The sequence below is a fragment of the Anolis sagrei genome, chromosome 1 (genome assembly GCF_037176765.1).
Source record: "Anolis sagrei isolate rAnoSag1 chromosome 1, rAnoSag1.mat, whole genome shotgun sequence".
NCBI lineage: Eukaryota > Metazoa > Chordata > Lepidosauria > Squamata > Dactyloidae > Anolis > Anolis sagrei.
Window position 1 is genome coordinate 22,041,420 of NC_090021.1, and position 20,913 is coordinate 22,062,332.

At 37.5% G+C, this 20,913-nt stretch overlaps 1 protein-coding gene across 1 annotated transcript; it reads right to left on the bottom strand.

The window, feature by feature from the left end:
* Nucleotides 1-1,349: 1,349 nt before the first annotated feature.
* Nucleotides 1,350-18,766, bottom strand: HNRNPLL (heterogeneous nuclear ribonucleoprotein L like). The gene is made up of 13 exons (XM_067463212.1): nucleotides 18,436-18,766; nucleotides 16,059-16,177; nucleotides 14,527-14,764; nucleotides 13,566-13,653; nucleotides 12,798-12,892; nucleotides 12,644-12,716; nucleotides 9,145-9,216; nucleotides 8,098-8,315; nucleotides 7,841-7,962; nucleotides 7,290-7,491; nucleotides 5,291-5,348; nucleotides 5,092-5,190; nucleotides 1,350-2,095 (listed from the first exon to the last, which is right to left on the bottom strand). Exons 1-13 carry the CDS (start codon nucleotides 18,625-18,627, stop codon nucleotides 2,040-2,042), a joined length of 1,632 nt encoding a protein of 543 aa, XP_067319313.1. The 5' UTR covers nucleotides 18,628-18,766; the 3' UTR covers nucleotides 1,350-2,039.
* Between the last annotated feature and the right edge of the window lie 2,147 nt (nucleotides 18,767-20,913).

The following is a 20,913-nucleotide window of genomic DNA, read 5'->3' on the forward strand; positions in this document are numbered from 1 at the left end:
AAGGTTCAGGGAAGTCATAGTCCTCCCTCTATTTTGCATTGGTTAGACCTCATCTGAAACATTGTGTCTAGTTTTGGACACCACAATTCAGGAAGGATATTGACAAGCTGGAGCGTGTCCAGAGAAGGGCGATCAAAATGATCAAATGTTTAGAAGACAATCAATCTGAGGAGCAGCTGAGGGAGATGGGGAGGCTTAGCTTGGAGAAAAGAAGGCTGAGAGGGGACACAGCAGCCAGGTCACAATGAGGAGGGGGCAAGATTGTTTTCTGCTGCTTAGAAGACTAGGACAACATGGAGCAATAAATTCAAATTGCAGGAAACAGAGTCCATTAGGAAGAACTTCCCGACAGTAAGAGCTGTTCAGCAGATGACCATCTGTCAGGGGAGATTTGACTCTGTGTTCCTGCATTGCAGTCTCTTCCAACTCTTATGACATCTGTCTTCTTTGTTCAAAGATAAACATAATTCAACTCCTGAAGTTGTCCCTTGTAGGACTTTTTTCTAGATCTCAGATAATCATGGCTGCCCTTCCCTGGATACATTCAGCCTTATTCAACTGTGATGTCCCAAACTGGACACAATATTCCAGGTGAAGTATAACCAAGGGAGAATACAGTTGTACCTTGGGATGCTATATTCCCAAATTATCCCAGGTTAGTTTGAGCCAAGAGTTACTGTGAGTTTTCTGGGCTGCATGACCATGTTCCAGTAGCATTCTCTCCTGATGTTTTGCCCACATCTATGGCAGGAATGTTCAGAGGTTGTGAGGTCTATTGGAAATTGGGCAACTGAGGTTTATATATCTGTGGAATGTCCAGGGCGAGAGAAAGAACTCTTGTCTCCTTGAGGCAAGTGTGAATGTTGCAATTGGCCACCTTGATTAGCACTTAATGGCCTTGCAGCTTCAAAGCCTGGCTGGTTGCTGCATAGGGGATTCTGTGTTGGGAGGTGTTAGCTGGCCTTGACTGATTCTTGTCTCACAGCAACCGGTCGTGAAAAAACTTCAACAACACATTGAGCCAAGAGTGTTGCACCTTTGGATTTTACTGAGAAAGGTATTTGAAAATAGTGTTTGCACCATTCCCCAATCTGCATTATTTTAAAACTTATCATTATCATGTCTCACAGTATTTCAATTATTATAATATGAGGATGCACTTTTCTCAACAGAACCCAAATTACACCCTTGATTGGACTAGGCTTTCAGTCTTTCTGAGGTTTTGAATGTACTCCCTCTCCTACTGCACCAATCCACCTGTTATTGAGTTTTGAAGGCTTGACACATGCCATTTAAAGCTACCTTTGTCAAAACGTTGTTTCATTTAATACCAAAGAAACAAATGAGAATTGAGTCACACAGTCTTGAGGGTTTATTACGTTTACCAGAAGCTTCCAGGCTAGACTTAGCAATAAAGACATGCTAATATAAGTGAAAAAATCATCTGTAAAGACATTATTTAAAATAAGTTTTAATCTATTCTGGAAAAAAGCATTAACTTTTCTTCTGTGAAAATTATTTTAAAGTCATATACCATTTCGTAAGTGTTGTAATTGGACAAAATTTTCTAAATACTCCTCTTTCTTAGAATTGTTGCAACAAATACAATTTAATAAAGAGTAGAAACTAGGAATTTTATACCTTATACTATTCCAGTATAATAATCCTGTTTGCCTCTGGAGTCTAAGTGGAAAATTCCCATTGTAAATGGAAGTGTGCATTTCACCATTGTATGGAAGCTGTGGTTTAAGGTCTGGAACTGTGTACATTTTCATTTGCACATGCTACCCACAAGGCAATTCACACACCTGTAGATAACAGTTACACAAGGAAACAAGTTCTACATAACAGACTCAAGACACCTACTTTTTGGAGGCAAAAGAAAAAAAGATGGCATTGAAACACATTCATTTATTATAAAACAAAACAGACAGGTTAGATTGAGAAAAGGAAACTGAGCAAGTAGTTTAGATCCTGGAAATAATGTATGAATTTTGGGAACAAAGACAGAAGATCTCTTAATGTGGTATCCTTCTGCTCTACAAATGGGAAGAAGTAGAGAAACAGAGTTTCAAGGTATATGGGTTAGAGCCATCTGTAAGATATAAAAGGGAATGCAGCCGTTAGAATAAATGTAACGGGATATCATAGTTTCGTTCCTTATACCACGTCTGATACCTTGAAGGTTTTTTTTAACCAATTACATGACTGCTGTTATACAAGTTGCTATATTAGGCTCTCAGTCCAATAGAAACCTTTTTTGGAAGCAGAACCATTCTATAAAAACAGTTCTACAGACACACAATAGATTTCAGTTTCTTTGCCTTTCCAAGGAACACAGTGTACAAACAGAAGGCTTCCCTCAAGGCTGAACTTCCATTAGAAAAATATCATAGTACTTCTACATTGAAACAGATTTATTTTTGTGCTTGGAGAAGAAAGTTGTTCCTTCCACGTAGAGTTCACCCATTGCTCTTGTGATCTATGCATGAAATGTGGTTGTGTGAACTATTCAAATCACAACTTGGTAGTATTTCCAATATTCAACAGTGATGAACTGCACAAATGTCCATCTATACCAGTGGTTCTCAACCTGTGGGTTCCTAGATGTTTTGGCCTTCAATTCCCAGAAATCCTAACAGCTAGTAAACTGGCTGGCATTTCTGAGAGTTGTAGGCCAAAACACCTGGGGACCCACAGGTTGAGAACCACTGATCTGTACCTTTGTATTAGGTGACCTTTAGAAAAAGTTGGCATACACAAGAGCAAGGCAATTCCTTCTTTTAGAAATGTTTTGTGAACTCTCCCCATATATGTTTAAATATCAGCAATAGTCACAGCATTTAAAAATAAACAGTAAATGAAAGATTTCTGGCTGTTAATTTCACTGTCCTTCCCCTGAAAGTAAATATACATACTAATCAAGTATAGTTTAATCCTATTCCACTTCTGCAATCCTGACATTATAAGCCTAAGGACATTACTCTCCCATCCCTGCCATTGAATTTTGCACTTTCCCGTGGCTCTATCTAGGAATTTTGCACAAACTCAGAGCCCTCTGAACTCAGCACTTTTATTGCTCCCATCGTACTGTTTTCAAGATGCTATGTTTTATTGTGATATGTTTCTATTTGTTTTTGTTTTGCTTTTATTTTATTGCACTAGATTTTAACTCTGTGCTCGTCCCTTTGTAAGCTGGCCCAAGTCCCTTCAGGGAGATAGAGACAGGGTATAAAAATGATGATGTTGTTGTTAGAACAAGTGTGCTTTAGATTTGTCAAGAGCATAATTTATTCGATGCATGAGCCCAACTGCAAATAGTTATTTTATTTAAAGCAGGGATAGGAACCATGACGTCCTCCAGATGCCCTTGGACCATCCCTAGCATTCATTACCATGATCTATGCTGGCTTAGACTTGCAATCCTCCAGTCTATGGAGGGCTGTATGATCCCCACCATGAGCTTTTTAAAAAGACTGAGATGGTGTATGGTCACTGCTATTTATTAGAATGTATGTGTGTGAGAGAGAGCATGAGAGGGAGGGAGCAGGATGTGTTAGTAGTAGAACTCTGTCATAACTATTGACAATTGTGCTCATCTGTCTACAACTGAAGACATTTTAAGATGCCATTTATTTTTAATCTTTGAGAACAGTCAAAACTTTTTGCCAAAGACAACATGTGTAGATGTCCAAGTCTGTTTTCCAGTTTCTGTTATGATTATATATATATATTTGTCTCACTCTAGAGCAGGGCTTCTTAAACCTTTTCCACTCACCCTTTCTGCCAAACATATGTTTATATGACCCCAAGTACTGATAATAAATCAGCATTTGCAAGGTATGCTAAACAGGCTGATTTTCATTTTTGTGGAGTACAGCCAAAGCATTTTTACAGAGTTCACTGTAAATACTGCAAGTTGTTTCGAACAGATTTGTGTAAATGGGTGGCGTTCAGAAACCTTTTACTGCTGTCAAATTTATCGTGACCTCAATATTAAGATCAGAAGCCCCCATTTGGAATCGGGAACCACAATTGAAAAAGTGGTGCTCAACAGGAGAACCTATTATGACTTACTGGGAATCCCTCTCCTTTTAGAAGTAGTCTACTGTCTCAGTCTGCTAAATCACTTTGTCATTTAATTTTCAGTGTTTGTTTTTTTACTCCATTAGGTTCAGACTCTACATCATCTAATAGTTTCATAGGTAGAAGAATAAGCCCTATTTACGAGAGCATCTTTGACTACTACACCTTGTATGCTTTTCTTACAATTACTTTCTTGTATTACCCCAGTATATACAACTAAAGCACAACTGCAACATGCCCATTAAGTCTAGAAATTTTAGTAAAAAATTAATTTAAAAACCCTGGGTTGCCTTCTCCATAGGGTACTGTGAGTACAGGACCTTGACTTTTATCAAAAAAGGAACCATCCCCTTCTCTGAGTAGAGTGACAAAAGGCAAGAGATTTGTTCATTCCATGAGAAGGTTAAAGAAGCATCAATCCCCTCTACTCTCTCTGCATGGCACTGCTTTTTGAATGCCTGGGTGGGGAAATGGAGGAGACAGCCAGGGGGAGACAGCCTCCTGAGGCAGCATGGGAGTTTTCCCCTCTCCACAGAATGGCCCTCAGGTTATTCATAGGTTATATACAATCCACAACAATCCACAACTTTAAGCCCCTAAATCAGAATTATATATGAATTCAACTTATACATATATGGTACTTCTAGCTAAAGTATTTTTTCACATATTTTTCTCACTGGTCTAAGAGACAGATTCTAAAATGAGACAAAGTGTAAGAACACTGTGCAGGTAGAGTCAGCCTTGCTGTTGAACCCATCCTCTTTTCAAACACATGCTTTGCATAAGCACCTGGTAAGGAGCCATGACAGCAGTGGAAAAGAAGAGAACAGCTGTGCACTGTAAGAGATGCAACTATCTTCTGCACAAAGTTGAGATTGATAAATAGGTCTCACAACATTTTTGTTATACTACATGTCTTACTTCCAAGCCCAGGCATTATCTAGCTTCCATGAAACGATAGAGACAAAATGTATAGATGAGAAAATATGCAACATGTTGACTTACTGGGGACTCTTATCTGGTAGTGATTGAGTACTGTAAGAGCTTCCACTGCATCTGTCTTGCATTCCCATTCCAACAGACCAGAAAGTGTTTTAGCTGAAGCTGTCAGAACAAAAGTTAAAATGTTTTGTCATCTCCACCGGCAGGTTAGGAATTGTTGGGATGTGGGCTGAGGAGTTAAAAGGGCAAAATATTTACTTACGTTTTGGGTCAAATACTTTGTATTTGATAAAAGACAGCACTTCATGATCATCACACAGCTGGAATAATGAAAAATGGGAAACAAGATCATTGAATACTCAATCACTGAAGATTTCACAGTGGTATATGCAAAGTGCACCAGTAAAAATCAGGCTTGCTCCAGATTAAGATAGTATATACCCAGCTTGTTGATTTCTGTACTGGATACACAGCAGAACAAGAGGCAAAACCACCAATTTGTCCCAATTTCTACTGTGTTACAGGTTTTTTTTTTAAATTACACTTATAATAACGTTCAATATAAACAGTATACAAAATAATGCGCATTTTACAAACACTTAGACCCACCATCATCCACAGGCTACTTTTAATATACTGACAAGGCACCAAATCAGTGGAATACAACACCTTCTATTTATTTGTATCCTGCCCCCACCCCCCACCCCCCAAATTGTACTCAAAGCAACATTTAATGTATGAAATTAAAATTGATCTTTAAACATCATTATGAAGAAATATGGAATTTTGAAGTACAGGCAGTCCTTGATTTACAAACATCTGACTTACAAGTGACTCATAGTTAAGAATGGTGGTGAGACAACAGGAAGTGACCTTGGAAGGGAAATTTACTCCTGAAAGTTATCATATGGAAAAGGTGTCTCAACTGAAGCTTTATTACCAATTCTTCTTTCCACAAGAAGCCTATTTTTTCAAAATTCAATTATTACAGGGAAAGAAAGTGAAGTGAAATCTCCTGAACAGGGGCACAGACAGTAAAACAAACACCACAGGGGTGTTAACCCTTCCCTATACTATTCAAAGCATATATAGAGAAGGGGGGGGGGTTACGCTTACAAAATGTGCCTGTTCCGATTTGAATACAGATTCAACTTAAGAATAAACCTACAGAACCTATCTTGTTTGTAACTTGGGGGTTTGCCTGTACCCATTTAAATTCTTTTCACATTGTTTGTTTAAACATTCTACATAAGACAATGAAACATTTTAGAATTCTATCCAGAGAAAAACTGATAGTCATCTGTAAAGGCACAGCCCCGAACCGTGAAACCTTAAATATACAAGGGTTATCCAGAAAGTAAGGTTACAAAGCACATAGCTCTCATGGAGAAAGTTGGTATGACTGCCATGTAGCAGGAAGCCAGTGGAAGCAAATGAGCAGTGCCAGTCGCCAATAGCTCATCAACAGGCATTGTGGTGAAGGTTAGAGATGAGTGCCCTCATTTAGTTTCCCTCCAAGTGTGAAGTTCGCAATGCAATACGCTATGTAAATGCTAAGGGTATGAATGCTGATGCGATTCATCACGAGAAAAATTGTAGCATCAGTGTTTTGGGACAGAAAAACGGTTCTGCTCACTGATGTTTTGGAAAGAGGTGAAACAATCAAATGCTGTAAGATATTGTGCGACTACGAAAAAACTTCGCAGAGCCATCCAAAACAAACATTGTGGGATGCTGATGGCAGGAGTTTGTCTCCTTCATGACAATGAACATCCGCACACCACTCATGCAACACAAGAGTTGTTGACTTCATTTCGTTTGAATGTTTTAAGCCACCCCTCTCACAGCCCTGATCTCGTACTCAGTTACTATCAGCTGTTTTCTAAATTGAAAGGAACACCTGGGTGGAAAACACTTTTCTTTGAAAAAGGCAGTGGGAGACTTCTATGACACAGGCATCAAAAACTTGTTGCATGGATGATAAAATGTATTGAACTGAATGGTGATTATGTGGAAAAAGAATGTAATACCTATGCTATAGTCCATATAAGTTTTATTAAAATATATTCATTCTTTGTATTTTAAAAAAATCTTGTGCCTTACTTTCTGGATATCCCTCGTACAGAGCAAATCTTCAAAAGATTCAAGCTTAGGAACTTTACAAGTGCCTGAAATCTACTTTTAAGGACATCAATACAGATTTGATATTTAAACGTTAGATTTCATTTCAAAAACGGTGAAAGTGCAGCTTTTATTCTTACCTTTACAAAAGTCTCCTCAGTCACACACAATGGTACATTATAATAATGCAATACGCAAGATGGTGGCTGGATGATATTCTTGGATGCTTGACCAGCACTAGTAAAGCGATTGTTTTTGCTCATTACAAAGTCTTTATAGCTGCTTGTTCCATCCTCCAGTTCAAATATTTGACTAGGAACAACTGAATGTTGTTTGGACACACTACAATTGAAGAATACATGATGAAGAAAAACTTTGCAGTAAATACACACACACACACACACACACACACTAAAGCTATTCTCAAAGCAACACAGAACAAAGTAAGAATTCAGATCTGACATGTAATCAATAAACTACTTGGATAAATTCATTCATAAATTTTCATAAGTTATCTGAGGTCAATGAAATATTCAACTATTTACATTAAGGAAATTTGTAATTCCTCTTTGTGAATACAGGTAGCACTCTTCCCCAAAAACTTTAGCCAGCAGCCTTTTTATAGTATATTAGAATGTTTGCATATTAAATGCTGCAACAGCAGTGTTAAAATAAAAGAACATACACATACCAAACATTAAGTCTTTTCCCAAATAATTTGACATTATTAAGATGTGTGACTGCTCTTTCAACAGCATATTCATCACCCATTTCCACTAATGCAGTGCCTGGAATAGTCTTCATAAACTTCACCTGCAACATTTTAAGAAGAGAGACACTATAACTTAAAGAATATGAAAAGAAAGTTTTGGTTGGAAAATACAAGACACTTCTTTGTTAAGTAACTTTTAAAGTTACATTGTCTAGCTATTGTTCTTTCATTTTTACCTTTTCAATATTTCCATACAAGCAGAATAAGTTGAAAACTCTTGAGCAGTTCATCTTTTGGGGATGCAATCCACTAACCATCACCACAGAACCTGAGGGGTTCCCTCCATGCATGTAAGAGGAGGAGGCTTGTGGAAGCGGGTAAGCAACAAGCTCCGGAGTATCTCGAGATGCCATTCGGTATCGGCTTGGCAATGGCAACAGAGGTCCATGTGTTCCTAAAGACAAAGTATTCCTTAGTTAGCTTCATTTGAACAGTTAACTAATATCACGATTTGAAAGGTTAGTGTTCTATGTTTTGCAATCAGAGGAACATAAATTTGTTCAACAGGAAATGTCTGAATATGTCAGAAGGAGCCCGCATCATAGCTAGAGTCACCTAATGAAAATGTCAAATAATAGCAACAATATGTGCTAATTGTTAATACTTATTAGATAGGGGATTTCTAAGTGGTTGGCAGCAACAGTTAGCATAGATTTGAAAAAAAGTTATCTGTATTTTATCAACTCTTGGATAACCCTATCTCTTCCCTCCAGAAGCAGAGTCAGGAAAATAATATCATACTAGTTTTGCTACAACAGGCTATAGAAATTTAACGTCACCCAAAGCACCAAAATATATACAGACAGGAAAAATAAATTATGCACTCTTCTTCCCACTCCATGCCCTCCAAAAGGATGAGCAGATTTAACATCAAAGCAGGAACTGATATCAGAATAGTCCAACATGATATTGCAGATTAAACAGGAAGAAAATCTAGATGCTGAAAGCGGGATACAGAGACAGACTCCTGAATAACAAAGCTGTTTAATATCGCCCCAATAAATGGCTATATTATCTGCAGAATCCTAAAGACATGCCTCTTATTACCAATGGCTAGGGAACATAAATGAGAGTGCCATTGTGCCTCGTTAGAGTTGCCACATGCATCTGTGAGGCAACAATGCTGGACGAGTTAGTTTCTGGGGTTCTCGCAATCATCAATTTTGTTGGCTACAGAGATTTGGACCTTCTTTAGTTACATCACTCAAAGCCATCGAACTCACCATAGCCATCATGCCGAAATGATGAGGGATGCTCTCCCAAAATAGCTTGCCTCTGTCGGCCTTTCCCTCTGTCTAAAAGGTGGAAACAGTATTGAACATAAAACAAGACAAAAAGAAGCAACCTTTTCAAAGATACTGCAATCTGATCAGAAAAAAAGTACATTTTCCATTAATGCAATGACAGCTGCCCCACTGAAAGAACACACCAAGAGTTTCATCTAAGCTTGTATCATGTTTTTCAAAGTGGCCAGAAAATATGTTATGTTAAGATATTAAGTTTTGGTCATTTTAAGATAACCATGTAAATTAACTTCCTTTAACAGAAACATATAATTATAGAATACCATCATACCTGCTAGCACAAAAATACTACATTTGAGAAGATTAGACATTTTAAGCCTAAGAAAACTGGATAGTTTCTTAATACCATACACACTATATACAATCCTGTCAAACACTTCTACAACTCTCAGAAAAACAAGGTGTAAATGCAGTACTTTCCAAGGACAGTACCTGAATCAAACTATTAGCTTCAACAGCAACACATTTTCAAAGTGGGCTTCTTTCAAGAAGTTTCAGCATAATCCAACAACAACCTGTATTACATGTTTCATAGTAAGTCAATAGGAAGCATCATATTTACGTGCATACATTATCATATGAACTATTGATAGCAGAGTGATGAGAATACGATACATTGCTACACCTTTAAGATAATACATGACTGTACTTTTAACAATGAAAAGATCTTTCAGCAAATTGGAATTTATACATGAATGTAAAGTTAACCAAGGGGTCAACACTACTGGATGAAAATTGTGTCCAATGAAAAATGTTTAGTTACATTATCTTGATGCATAGAACATTTCTCTTGATAACCAGTATTTAGCTTAACCAGATACTGGTTGCTTTCATGAAACCATCTGAAGTACCAATACATCAGCTGATTGCCAAACAATGAGAAATGAGAAATGCCCAGTCTGCTAAAATTACTGCCATTTAAGAGAGTTCATTTTTGATGACAACGTTTTAAATTTTGCTTTACAAATCTGAGTATTTACTAAGGCAACTGTTCAAACTAAAAAAAAACAAAACAGATTTGTCTTCTTATAACCATTTGATTGAAGGAAAAGATGTGAAGAGGGGAATTTTTTAGCACTTGATCTTCAACCTTTTTTTTCAAAAACATTATCTAATTTACATATAATATAAAAGATTTCCCAGTAGAATAAATACAATCTTGGTAATAAATGTTAAATGATAAATTAAATTCTTATGAACCAAGTCAGTGCTGTTTCACAAAAGAAAGGCAGCAACAACTATACTTCAAATATTGGGAACCAAGACAAATTCTAAAATCACAATTGTAGGAAATGACTGTACTGAAGAGACTAACTTAGACTTTCAATTTAATGATGGAATATGTTGGTGAACAAGTGCAAAACAAGAATCACATTGGAGCACGTCCAAAATCTTTTACACAGAACATTTCAGCTGAAGCCAGAATCATGTAAGTTAGGGGGGCTTACTGTACCAGATGAGATGGTTTGAAGAATGCATGTAAGCAGCCTATTACAGGGATACTTTTATGTAAGCCAACTGTGTGAGCCTGTTAGGATGCCAAGAGCCTTAACAAGTATTCTTAAGTGTATGCTCACCCCCTGTCAATTATTATGCAGCTCACATCATAAAAAGGAAGGGTCTCAAGCATGCTTTCTATTGCTTCATTGAAGTTGCAGCTGCTAGCTGCTTCCATTATACTCTCAACTTCCAGAGCCCAAAAGTATACAATCCTGTTTGAACAAGGTAATATTTGTGTTTCTATTTATTCTTACTTGGGGAAAACATTATACATCTAATAAACAATACTAGTACAAAATATTTTATTTCATTCTCTGTCCTTCTTCAACTCATAACTAGGACTAGCTGCAAATATCCAAGGGAACTTTCAGTGTGTTTTTAAAATAGGAGTTTCCGTACTACTGGAAAAAATCCCTTTATGATACAGTCCTTCTGAAAATACCTCCAAAAGTAACCTGCAATTGGCATTGTTGGATCTGCTGTTCACATAAAAGTCAAAAATTGCCATGCCTTAAGGAAAGGAATCTCATTTCTCATGGTTTCATCTACCTATTGTGGAAACTAAAGTGAATTTCTACCAAGTTTCTTGAATATGTATTAAAAAGTTCAAAACCATAAACACTTAAGTTACCAGACAGATTGAACAAAAATATAACTCTGTAAAACAAATACTGAGGTTTGACAGTCTGCAAACCAATAGTGCTGCCCCCTTATTAACCTTTTACAAACAATTAATTCCACATGTCCATGGCCTAAGTTTTAAATGTACATCTTTTTTACAAGCTGAAGCAACACCAATTAAAATAACAACCTTTAGGCAATAGTTAAAAGGCGAACTGAAACCTTTGTTTTCATGTTCAAAATTTAGAAGATACTCTACCTTGATAAGGTAAGTTCCCAAGTCCATGTTATAAATGCCTAGATTTTCAAAAAGTATATTACAGCAAATTATATACAAGTCATTAAATTACAAGAACAATTTAAAGATATCAGACTATACACTTAAAAAAACCATTTTCATGCAGTTGTTTTACTGATGAAAACTACGTTCCAACTAAGCATTGTAGTTAAAATGTTTGGTAAGTTTTATCTTCCATTGAATCTAGATGCCTGATAAGAATTATCTGACAGGTGCTCTTGAATTCCATTAACCTTTAACATTTACACTGGAAAACCTAACTTCCAATTTTCTCTTAAATACAAAAACCAAAATTACCACAATGAACAGTAGAAAAATAAAAAGTTTGGATCATCCATTTTATGAGGTTTTGTTCTACAGCTGTTATTTTTATAGGGACATAAGATTGGAAACAAATACATGCAAGCTAAATTAGAATGAGTACAGTCTACCATGGTATTCATACCAAGCAAACCAGAAGTATGGCAAGTGTCCTCCTTGATATGCTTGTGGTGATGGTGCATGTAGTATGCAGTCAAGGTGAGTTGCAAGTCTGAGATTTTTCAGAGGGTTTTTTGATGATGCCGATGCAGTGCATGATGAAGTGTAGAGTCAGCCTGCTGGAGTCCTCTATCCTTCTGAGTACCTTGTCCAACAAATGGGGGAAATCCTTTCCATGGAGAAGCAGTGTGCAAGTTTGAAGTTTGTAAGGAATAATCTGCACCAGTGTCCTCTCCTCCAAAGAGTGAGAGCTGCTTGGAGAAATGCAAGTCCTTGTACTGCAAACATGCTTGGATGTGTGGGCTCCTTGATGAACTAAATATTTCAACGTAACCAGCAGGGGGCACTAATGTTGAGTTATTCTTCTCCAGGATTACAAGATGCCTTTTACAACAGAGCTTCACCAACAATACTTGGCTTGAAATGACTAACACATCAGACAAGCTTACTGCTCATATATATATATATATATGTATATATGAATACACACAGATTTAGAACAATATCCAAAACACTTACCTCGCCTCCCCAGATATGGTTTAGTATAGTCCCAGCTATCATTGTCGTTTTGAGTGACGTTCAGTCGAGTTGGCTGTTAAGATACAAACAGCAAGTCTTATTTGGTGCATTTATTTCAGAGGAATACAGAAATGTAAGAAAGTATGATCATTACCCTTGCATATTCAATTTTTAATGTACAGCACCCAGCATATATATCTGCTCCATTCAGGGCTGCTTTTGCCTTCTGGGCACAAAGAACTGATTCAAATGTAAGCCGTGTTAAGGATTTTTATTTCAACCAATATTGTCCTCTTCCTAAAACAATAAACCAAGCAACTACAAGAAACTTACTGTTAAGATTTAGGAGGAGTTTTCCTTGTTTGCACCCTCACAAGCACCCCTTTTTCACTACTCCAAGGTCCACTCTGAAGAGCTTCACTGCTCTCTAAGGCCTCCACTGAGATCTTAAAGGGGCTATGCTGTGGGTTGGTGAAAGGAAGAGTTAGCATCCTCTAAGATCTGCAGGAAGTTTATTCTCTCTACAGTATTAAATTGGATTCTTATTTATGTCTCACTTACTTATGGCTGTGCTGAAAATCTCAACAAAGAGATCACAGTTATTCAGGGAACAGCAATTTCCAGTTTCAACAGAAGCTCTTTTGATATACTGAGACAGACAAAGGAGTGTGGAATTTCACATCTAAGATTCATTTCATGTATTTTACAAACAAGTTTCTTTTTTAAAAGTGTTCCGCATTTTAAGATGGATTGTTTATGTGTTCATGTGAGTACTGTATTCAAATGTACATCTCAATCTCTAAATTGCTTAGAGGGAGGAAAAACCAAGAATAACTGTTTCTCTGAGGCCGTGAAAGATTCCTAATGGCCACAAGATAACCCCCATAAAATAATTGTCACCCAAAAAAGTCATTAAAAGGATATTCAACCATGGCTTGTATTCCATTCCTCTTGAATATGACAATGCGTTGCACTTTTCCAACAGGATTGCACACTGTATATAAGACATCCTGCAAAAGGAAAGGAAAATTACTCAGACATTTGACAAATACTCTCCAAAATATTATCTCTGGTTTACTAAGTAATTTGATATGAAGTTTCTGGATTTATTCCCATTCTAGAACTGCTCTCCCCACCCTTCTAAGTAGTTACATAGGCCCTAAAGAAAAATGTGGTACTGGAAGACAGTACAATGCAAACAGAAAACACAGCTTCACAATTTACCTTCATGAACCATGTTGTACCATTGTGTTTTATTCATAAATATTTTGTGAATTTTGAGGTATCACTCTCAAAAATACATTTGAAAGTTAGTGTTTGAAATAATTCTTCAGAAGAAAAAAAATCAATTTCCATTTGCTGATTATGAAATGTTACAAGATTCATACAACAACTAAAGCCTAAAAGCAAAAACAATACACAGAAAGAAGTGAAATCTGAATTATGTGGAGACGCCTCACCATTTACAGTCCCAGTGAAATTGTGTATTGAAAGAAGGAAGCAATATCAATGCAGGTATAATTCCCATTAATTATCAGCTAGATGACAGGTTTGCTAAAACTATACAATTGGCAAAACCATTCACCAAGGTTTCTGGAGTAGAGTTAAATTAGTATCTAACCTAAATAGCTCTATTGTTGCTGTGTATAAATGAAAAAAAATCCTTTCTGAACTGTTTCGTTGTTGTGTGGAACAAATTATTTGGCAAACAAAAGGGAATATGTGATTATTTTTTGCCCTTTTGAAATTGAAATGCCATTGTATAAATACATGTCTATTAGTGCAAGAAGCAAGACAAAACACAACTGTCTCAGTGTGTGCAGACTTGTAAGAAAATACGATGCAGAAAGGTCATTTGAAATAACACTTAAAATAAGACTTACCACTGTAATTGGATATAGAGGATTCTGGATTGACAAGAGCAGAACTTTATTCCCTCCAGAGGGATCATCTGTATTTCCTGGACGAGTAATTCTTTTGCTTGTAGAGTAATTGAAAAATGCCTGTTGCCCAGCTATGTATACTGGCTCATCTGCTGCAAATGTCACACATTTCTTGGAACTTTCAATATCCTCAAATTCTACCAAAGCCTGCCGTTTGAATGGCATCATCATGACATAACTACAGAAGGAAATTTTTTAAAAAAAGACAATGTTAGCTCATCAATTGTTGAATAGACATTTGATCTTATTAAAAGTTAAACCCACTATTATAGCATACAGCATACCACAGAATCGATGGAATTTAAGTGCCAACTTACCAAGTTTCCACTAATTTATTGGACCTGCTTCAGCTGGAATTAATACATGAATTTTATGTCCATTATTTTGCTTACTTGTGATTCAAAGAAATGTTGTTTTGTGTCTAAACTATGTAAATATAAACTGCATGTTGCTCAAGCATCTTTAGATACAATTAATATATTTATAAATTAATTTAACTCTACATATAAATGATGCCAGAACAAAAGATTCCTCAATTAAGTTAAATACAATGCAGTGAAAAGATTAACATATACAGCTTTTAAAAAAATCAGTATTAGATACAGAATACCTATATCCTGAGTAACTATAGTCTGATCTGGAATTGATCTCCATCATTCTGATATTTGCATGTTTTTTGTGCAAAGGAATGACAAGTGTCAATTACATACTGGCTACAACAAATATATGAACAACCCTCCTACAAAGTTATACAACCATGTTGCTCTAGGTAAGAAGCTCCCCATAGTTTTCCATTAATTTTAAAAATCAGTTTATTTAAAGTACAATGGATCTGAACAAGCATCCTATTACATCTTATGAAGGACTATTAACATTTTCCAAATAAGGAAGAAATAAGGAAGTGATTACGTGATGGAAGTCAACCTCAAACCATAATTTCACCACACACTGTTTTTTAGAAGCTATTAACTACAGTTTGGCAGTTCAGAGCTAAAATTAACTGTCAATTAAAACTTCATTACAGTCCAAAGACCCAATTTAGTCAATGGTAAAGGATGCACAACTGCAAACAGATTAATAAACTGATAGAACTAATTAAAATCTCTGGACAACAAGCAACACAAGATGCATATGAACAAGGGTAAGAACCCTGCAAATTGACTGATAAAATAAATTGTAGCTCTCTGATTTATTTCCCAGTTTATTGGGTGGGGGGAGCAATCTAATCTCATTCTCTAAATACAACCTTTGCCTTTTACCAGTACATTAAACAAAATTCTAAGAATGAAGTAATAAAAGTATTTAATACTGAGGCACAGCTTCCATGTAGGGGAAAAGTATAGTGATCTGCCTCCAAAACATATTTTTGAAATGTTTGACGGTTATATTAAATTTTTTAAATCAGCACAAGCATGTGAAGTCTTATGAAGTTTGTTATCATTCACTGAAGAGCTAATGCACAGTAAACATACCATATTGTTCCAAATTTTTCAAGAGCCTCCACAAGGTCTGCCTCAACAACTGATTCACAGAGCCCTCTGACATGGACAACAGGAGAAACGGACACTTTGTGATGACTGCCACCTCCATCCTGACAAAAGAAATTCAATTTACTTGTAGTTCTCAAAGATCAAATAAAAGTGATTAAGGAATAAAACTCTCATGTTTATTCTCACTACATCTAAAATTTAAATTGGGATTTAAATTATCAGGAAACTTAGATATTGTAAACATCTGTCTTTTTTGGGTAGGGGAAAAACAAATATTATTCTTCATCTTCAGATAATATGAATGAGGACCAATTAAATAGTATTGTATTGTTGCTCTGTTTTAGGCACTTTGTGCCATACGTAAGCCTCCCCGAGTCAATTTGGGGAGATGGAGGCAGGGTACAAGAATAAAGTTATTAAAGTAGTTATTATTATTATTAACACATGACTACCTAGGAAGAATGACACACTTCTTTAGACAAAATTACACATACATCAGCTAAAACTTTCAGTGTCTTTTTAAATTTAGGCAACATGCAAAATTAACATTATTATTCTTACATTATTACTACATATTAGTAAAGTAATTGGTATATTAGAATACCACTTTACAGAAAATAGAAATTCTTTCTGAAACATTTTCTAAGAAGTGTTCCCAGTCAGAAATTTTAATATACTTTGTCTCTTAGGTTCACCATTGGTGAAAGAAAGATCAAACAATGTTTTCTTTCTCTCCTTACAAGAGTTTTATTCAATATTTTCATGGCCAAGGCACTTATACATTGAAAAACCCAGAAAGAGAAATCTTCAGTGCAACTGACAAATTTGGCAATTCAAAACATTACAGTTAACAAGGTTGTTTGAACTTAAGTCTTTGGAAAAGGTTATTTGAACACAGGTTATTTGAATGTAGTCTCCAATATAATCTTGCTAATTTATTTGCATTAATTTTCTTGTTTATAAATTTATCTGTAAATACTGAAATGAAACATATGTTAGTCATGACTATTTGCTCCAATAATTTTGATGGATTGATCTGAATATTATTTAATCCAAATCCAGCTCTGTAACCCAAGGCTGCATTATAAAAGATAGTAAAGTCTAGATGACTTGTCATAATGGTAAAAAGCCACACTTGGCTTTGAGAATACAAAACCACAGATCTCAACATGTGAAAATAAATCAGAACATATAACCTAAAAGAAAATATTTAAGATCCAATCTGATTTTCTAAACTGAAATTATTAAAAGGCTATTTCTTTTTCAATATCTTGTTGTGTGCCTACAAACATCTTACACAAATCTGTTAACTGTGCAATAATACCAATTAAACAAAGAATACATTGCTACTTTTGCACATATTGAAGTCTGCATGCCTCTGTCAATTTACCATGACCATGGTAATCTCATAGGATTGTTCTAGGTAAAGAATACTCATATAGCTTTCTTAGGGCCCTTCCATACAGCCCCATAGCCCAAAAGGCAGAAAAGTCCACAATATTATCTGCTTTGAACTGGGTTATCTGAGCAGATAATTTGGGATTTTGTTCAGCTATGTGTAAGGGGCCTTAGTTCCTTCCCTTGAAATACTGTATAGCAGTGGTTCTTAACTTATGGGCTGCATCTGGTCCGCAACCCTCCTCCTCTTTATTTATTTTATTTACATTTTATTTCCATTCCTTTCACGCCGCCTGCCATTCCTTCCCTGTCACTGACCATAGCATATGTTCTGTAGCATAAACTACAGCTGATGTGGTCTATCCAATGCAATTTCCTGAATCAGCACCCCAAACTGAATCTAAAGATGACCAAAAACTGATTCATAACCCTTTTGGTACTAATGTTAGAGAGTGGTCCCTGGTTAAAAAAAAAAGGTTAGGAACCACTGCTGGATAGTGTATAGTACCTGGTATTCATTCACTGGCAGTCTCTGATCCAAGTACTAACCCAAGCTGATCCTGCTTAGTTTTCAAGAATAGATAGGATCTTCTCAGAGGTAGTGAGGTGTAATATTACTAATAATATTACAATATGGCATAGTACAATATAGTAATATATAATACTGATATTGTACTATGCTAATAATATAATATATTGTATGTATGTATGTATATCTCTTGTAAGCCGCTCTGAGTCCCCTTCAGGGTGAGAAGGGCGGCTTATAATTGTCATAATAAATACATAATAAATACATTTTGGCCCATTCCTAACAGCATAAGCGGCTGAAGGGGGAAAGGAAGGGGCCTGTCGCTGTTAGGAATGGTGGGAGTGGGAATCCAAAACACCTGGAGGTCCTCCCATACCTGAACCCGCGGCTGCAAGGCCCTCCGCTGCCCCACCCTCCTCCTTCCCGGCTCACCCCTCCACTGGAGCCCCCGGCGCGAGGGGCGGCCTTCTCCCGGCGGCTCTCGCTTTCCTCGGCCCCGCCGTACTCGATCTCGCCCTCCTCGGCGGCGGCGGCGCTCGGCTTCAGCCGCTTGGCCTGGCTCTCGTAGGCGCCCTCCTCCTCCTCCTCCTCGTACTGCTCCCCCGACGACGACGGCGAGGACATGGCGACAATGGCGCGCGAAGGCTGAGCCGGACGAGGATGCCACTTGCCTCTCTCCCGCTCTCCGTCAGGCGAGACAAAACCGCAGCGCGCACACGCACCTTCACAGGGGCAGCAGAGCACACTTCGACCTCTGATTGGTCAGCTTCTGAGATTCTACTCCCGCTATTGGCTGGGAGCGGGGTTTCTCACACTCTCGCGCCCCTCGCGATTGGAGGGAAGCGGCGTCTGTCAGACCTAAACAGACCGTTTCTCCTCCTTCTCCTCCCCCCCCCCCTTTTCTCTCTTTTTAAAAGTCCTTCCTTTCTGTCTCGTGAAGGGACGGTTTAACTGGGAAAGAAAGGGAGCGTGAGGGAGCGTGAGGGAGGGGGGAGGAAGGAGCGCGCGCGCCGTTGCCAGGGGCGACGCAGTGTCCTCGTGCCTCTGGCTGGTTGAGGCCTAGCGTTGAAGGCCTAGCAAACAACTCCCCCCTCTAAAGAATGAAATGATGTCAAATATAAATTAATATAATAATATAATAAAATATGAAATTGAAATGTAAGAAAGTATAAAATTAAACATAACGAGAAGACAGGAAAGCTTAGAGAAGACAATTATGCTGGGGAAAAGGGAAGGAAAAAGGGGCAAGGTGGACCTTGAAGGAGCTGCAGGTGGTGACGGTTGACAGGGAGCTCTGGCGTGGGCTGGTTCATGAGGTCACGAAGAGTCGGAAGCAACTGAACGAATGAACAACAACATAAAATTAAACGCATAAGGCCTAGCTTTGGAGGCCTAGTGTGTTCAAACAACCCCCACAAAAGAATGCAAAGATACAGAATGGGGGATGCCTGGCTTGAGAGCAGTAAGTGTGAAAAAGATCTTGGAGTCCTTGTGGACAACAAGTTAAACATGAGCCAACAATGTGATGTGGCAGCAAAAAAAGCCAATGGGATTTTGGCCTGCATCAATAGGAGCATAGTGTCTAGGTCCAGGGAAGTAATGCTACCCCTCTATTCTGCTTTGGCTAGACCACACCTGGAATATTGTGTCCAATTCTGGGCACCACATTCAAGAGATATATTGACAAGCTGGAATGTGTCCAGAGGAGGGCAACTAAAATGATAAAGGGTCTGGAGAACAAGCCCTATGAGGAGCGGCTTAAGGAGCTGGGCATGTTTAGCCTGAAGAAGAGAAGGCTGAGAGGAGATATGATAGCCATGTATAAATATGTGAGAGGAAGCCACAGGGAGGAGGGAGCAAGCTTGTTTTCTGCTTCCTTGGAGACTAGGACGCGGAACAATGGCTTCAAACTACAAGAGAAGAGATTCCATCTGAACATGAGGAAGAACTTCCTGACTGTGAGAGCCGTTCAGCAGTAGAACTCTCTGCCCCGGAGTGTGGTGGAGGATCCTTCTTTGGAGGCTTTTAAACAGAGACTGCATGGCCATCTGTCAGGGGTGCTTTAAATGTGATTTTCCTGCTTCTTGGCAGGGGGTTGGACTGGATAGCCCATGAGGTCTCCTCCAGACTATGATTCTATATAAATAAAAATGTAATGTTTGTTTGTGGGATTAACATAACTCAAAAACCAATGGACAAATTGACACCACATTTGGAAACAATACAGATATCAGGCCAACGAGTGACTATCACTCATAAAAACACTGAAAAACACAGCTGAAGAGACTTAAAAAGCCAACCTCCCCCCCCCCAAAACCACCATTACAACGCATGGTGTATACACACACACACACATATATGTACATACACACACACACACACATATTCACACACACATACACTATCTATCTATATATATATATATATACACACACACACACACAAACATGCATATGCACAAATATATACACACACATATACACACACAAATTCATGTACACAGACTGGGCCACAGCAACGTGTGGCAGGAGATGGCTAATATATATTAAAAATACTAAATTTAAATGTAAGAAAATATAAAATTAAACGCATTATATGAGTTTATAGCCAGGCATGGGTTTTCCTAGGGAAAAATACAGCTTAAGAATTATGGTAGGTGGAATTTAACCGAAACTCTTTTCAGTGGAGTTATTAAGCAACCCTGGAAACAAGCAATCATTTAATTATTGTAAGTTATATTGTTTCTAATGACATTTTATTCAAGAATCTCTTTCTGGATTGCATTACACCAGTGGTTTGAGTTTTTTGCATATGGTTTCACCTCGTTACCCTCCAGTTGGGAAAGGAAATGCATGTGTTCTCACATTACCACACAATTGCTTAAGTAATACCTACCGCAATGACTAAGCC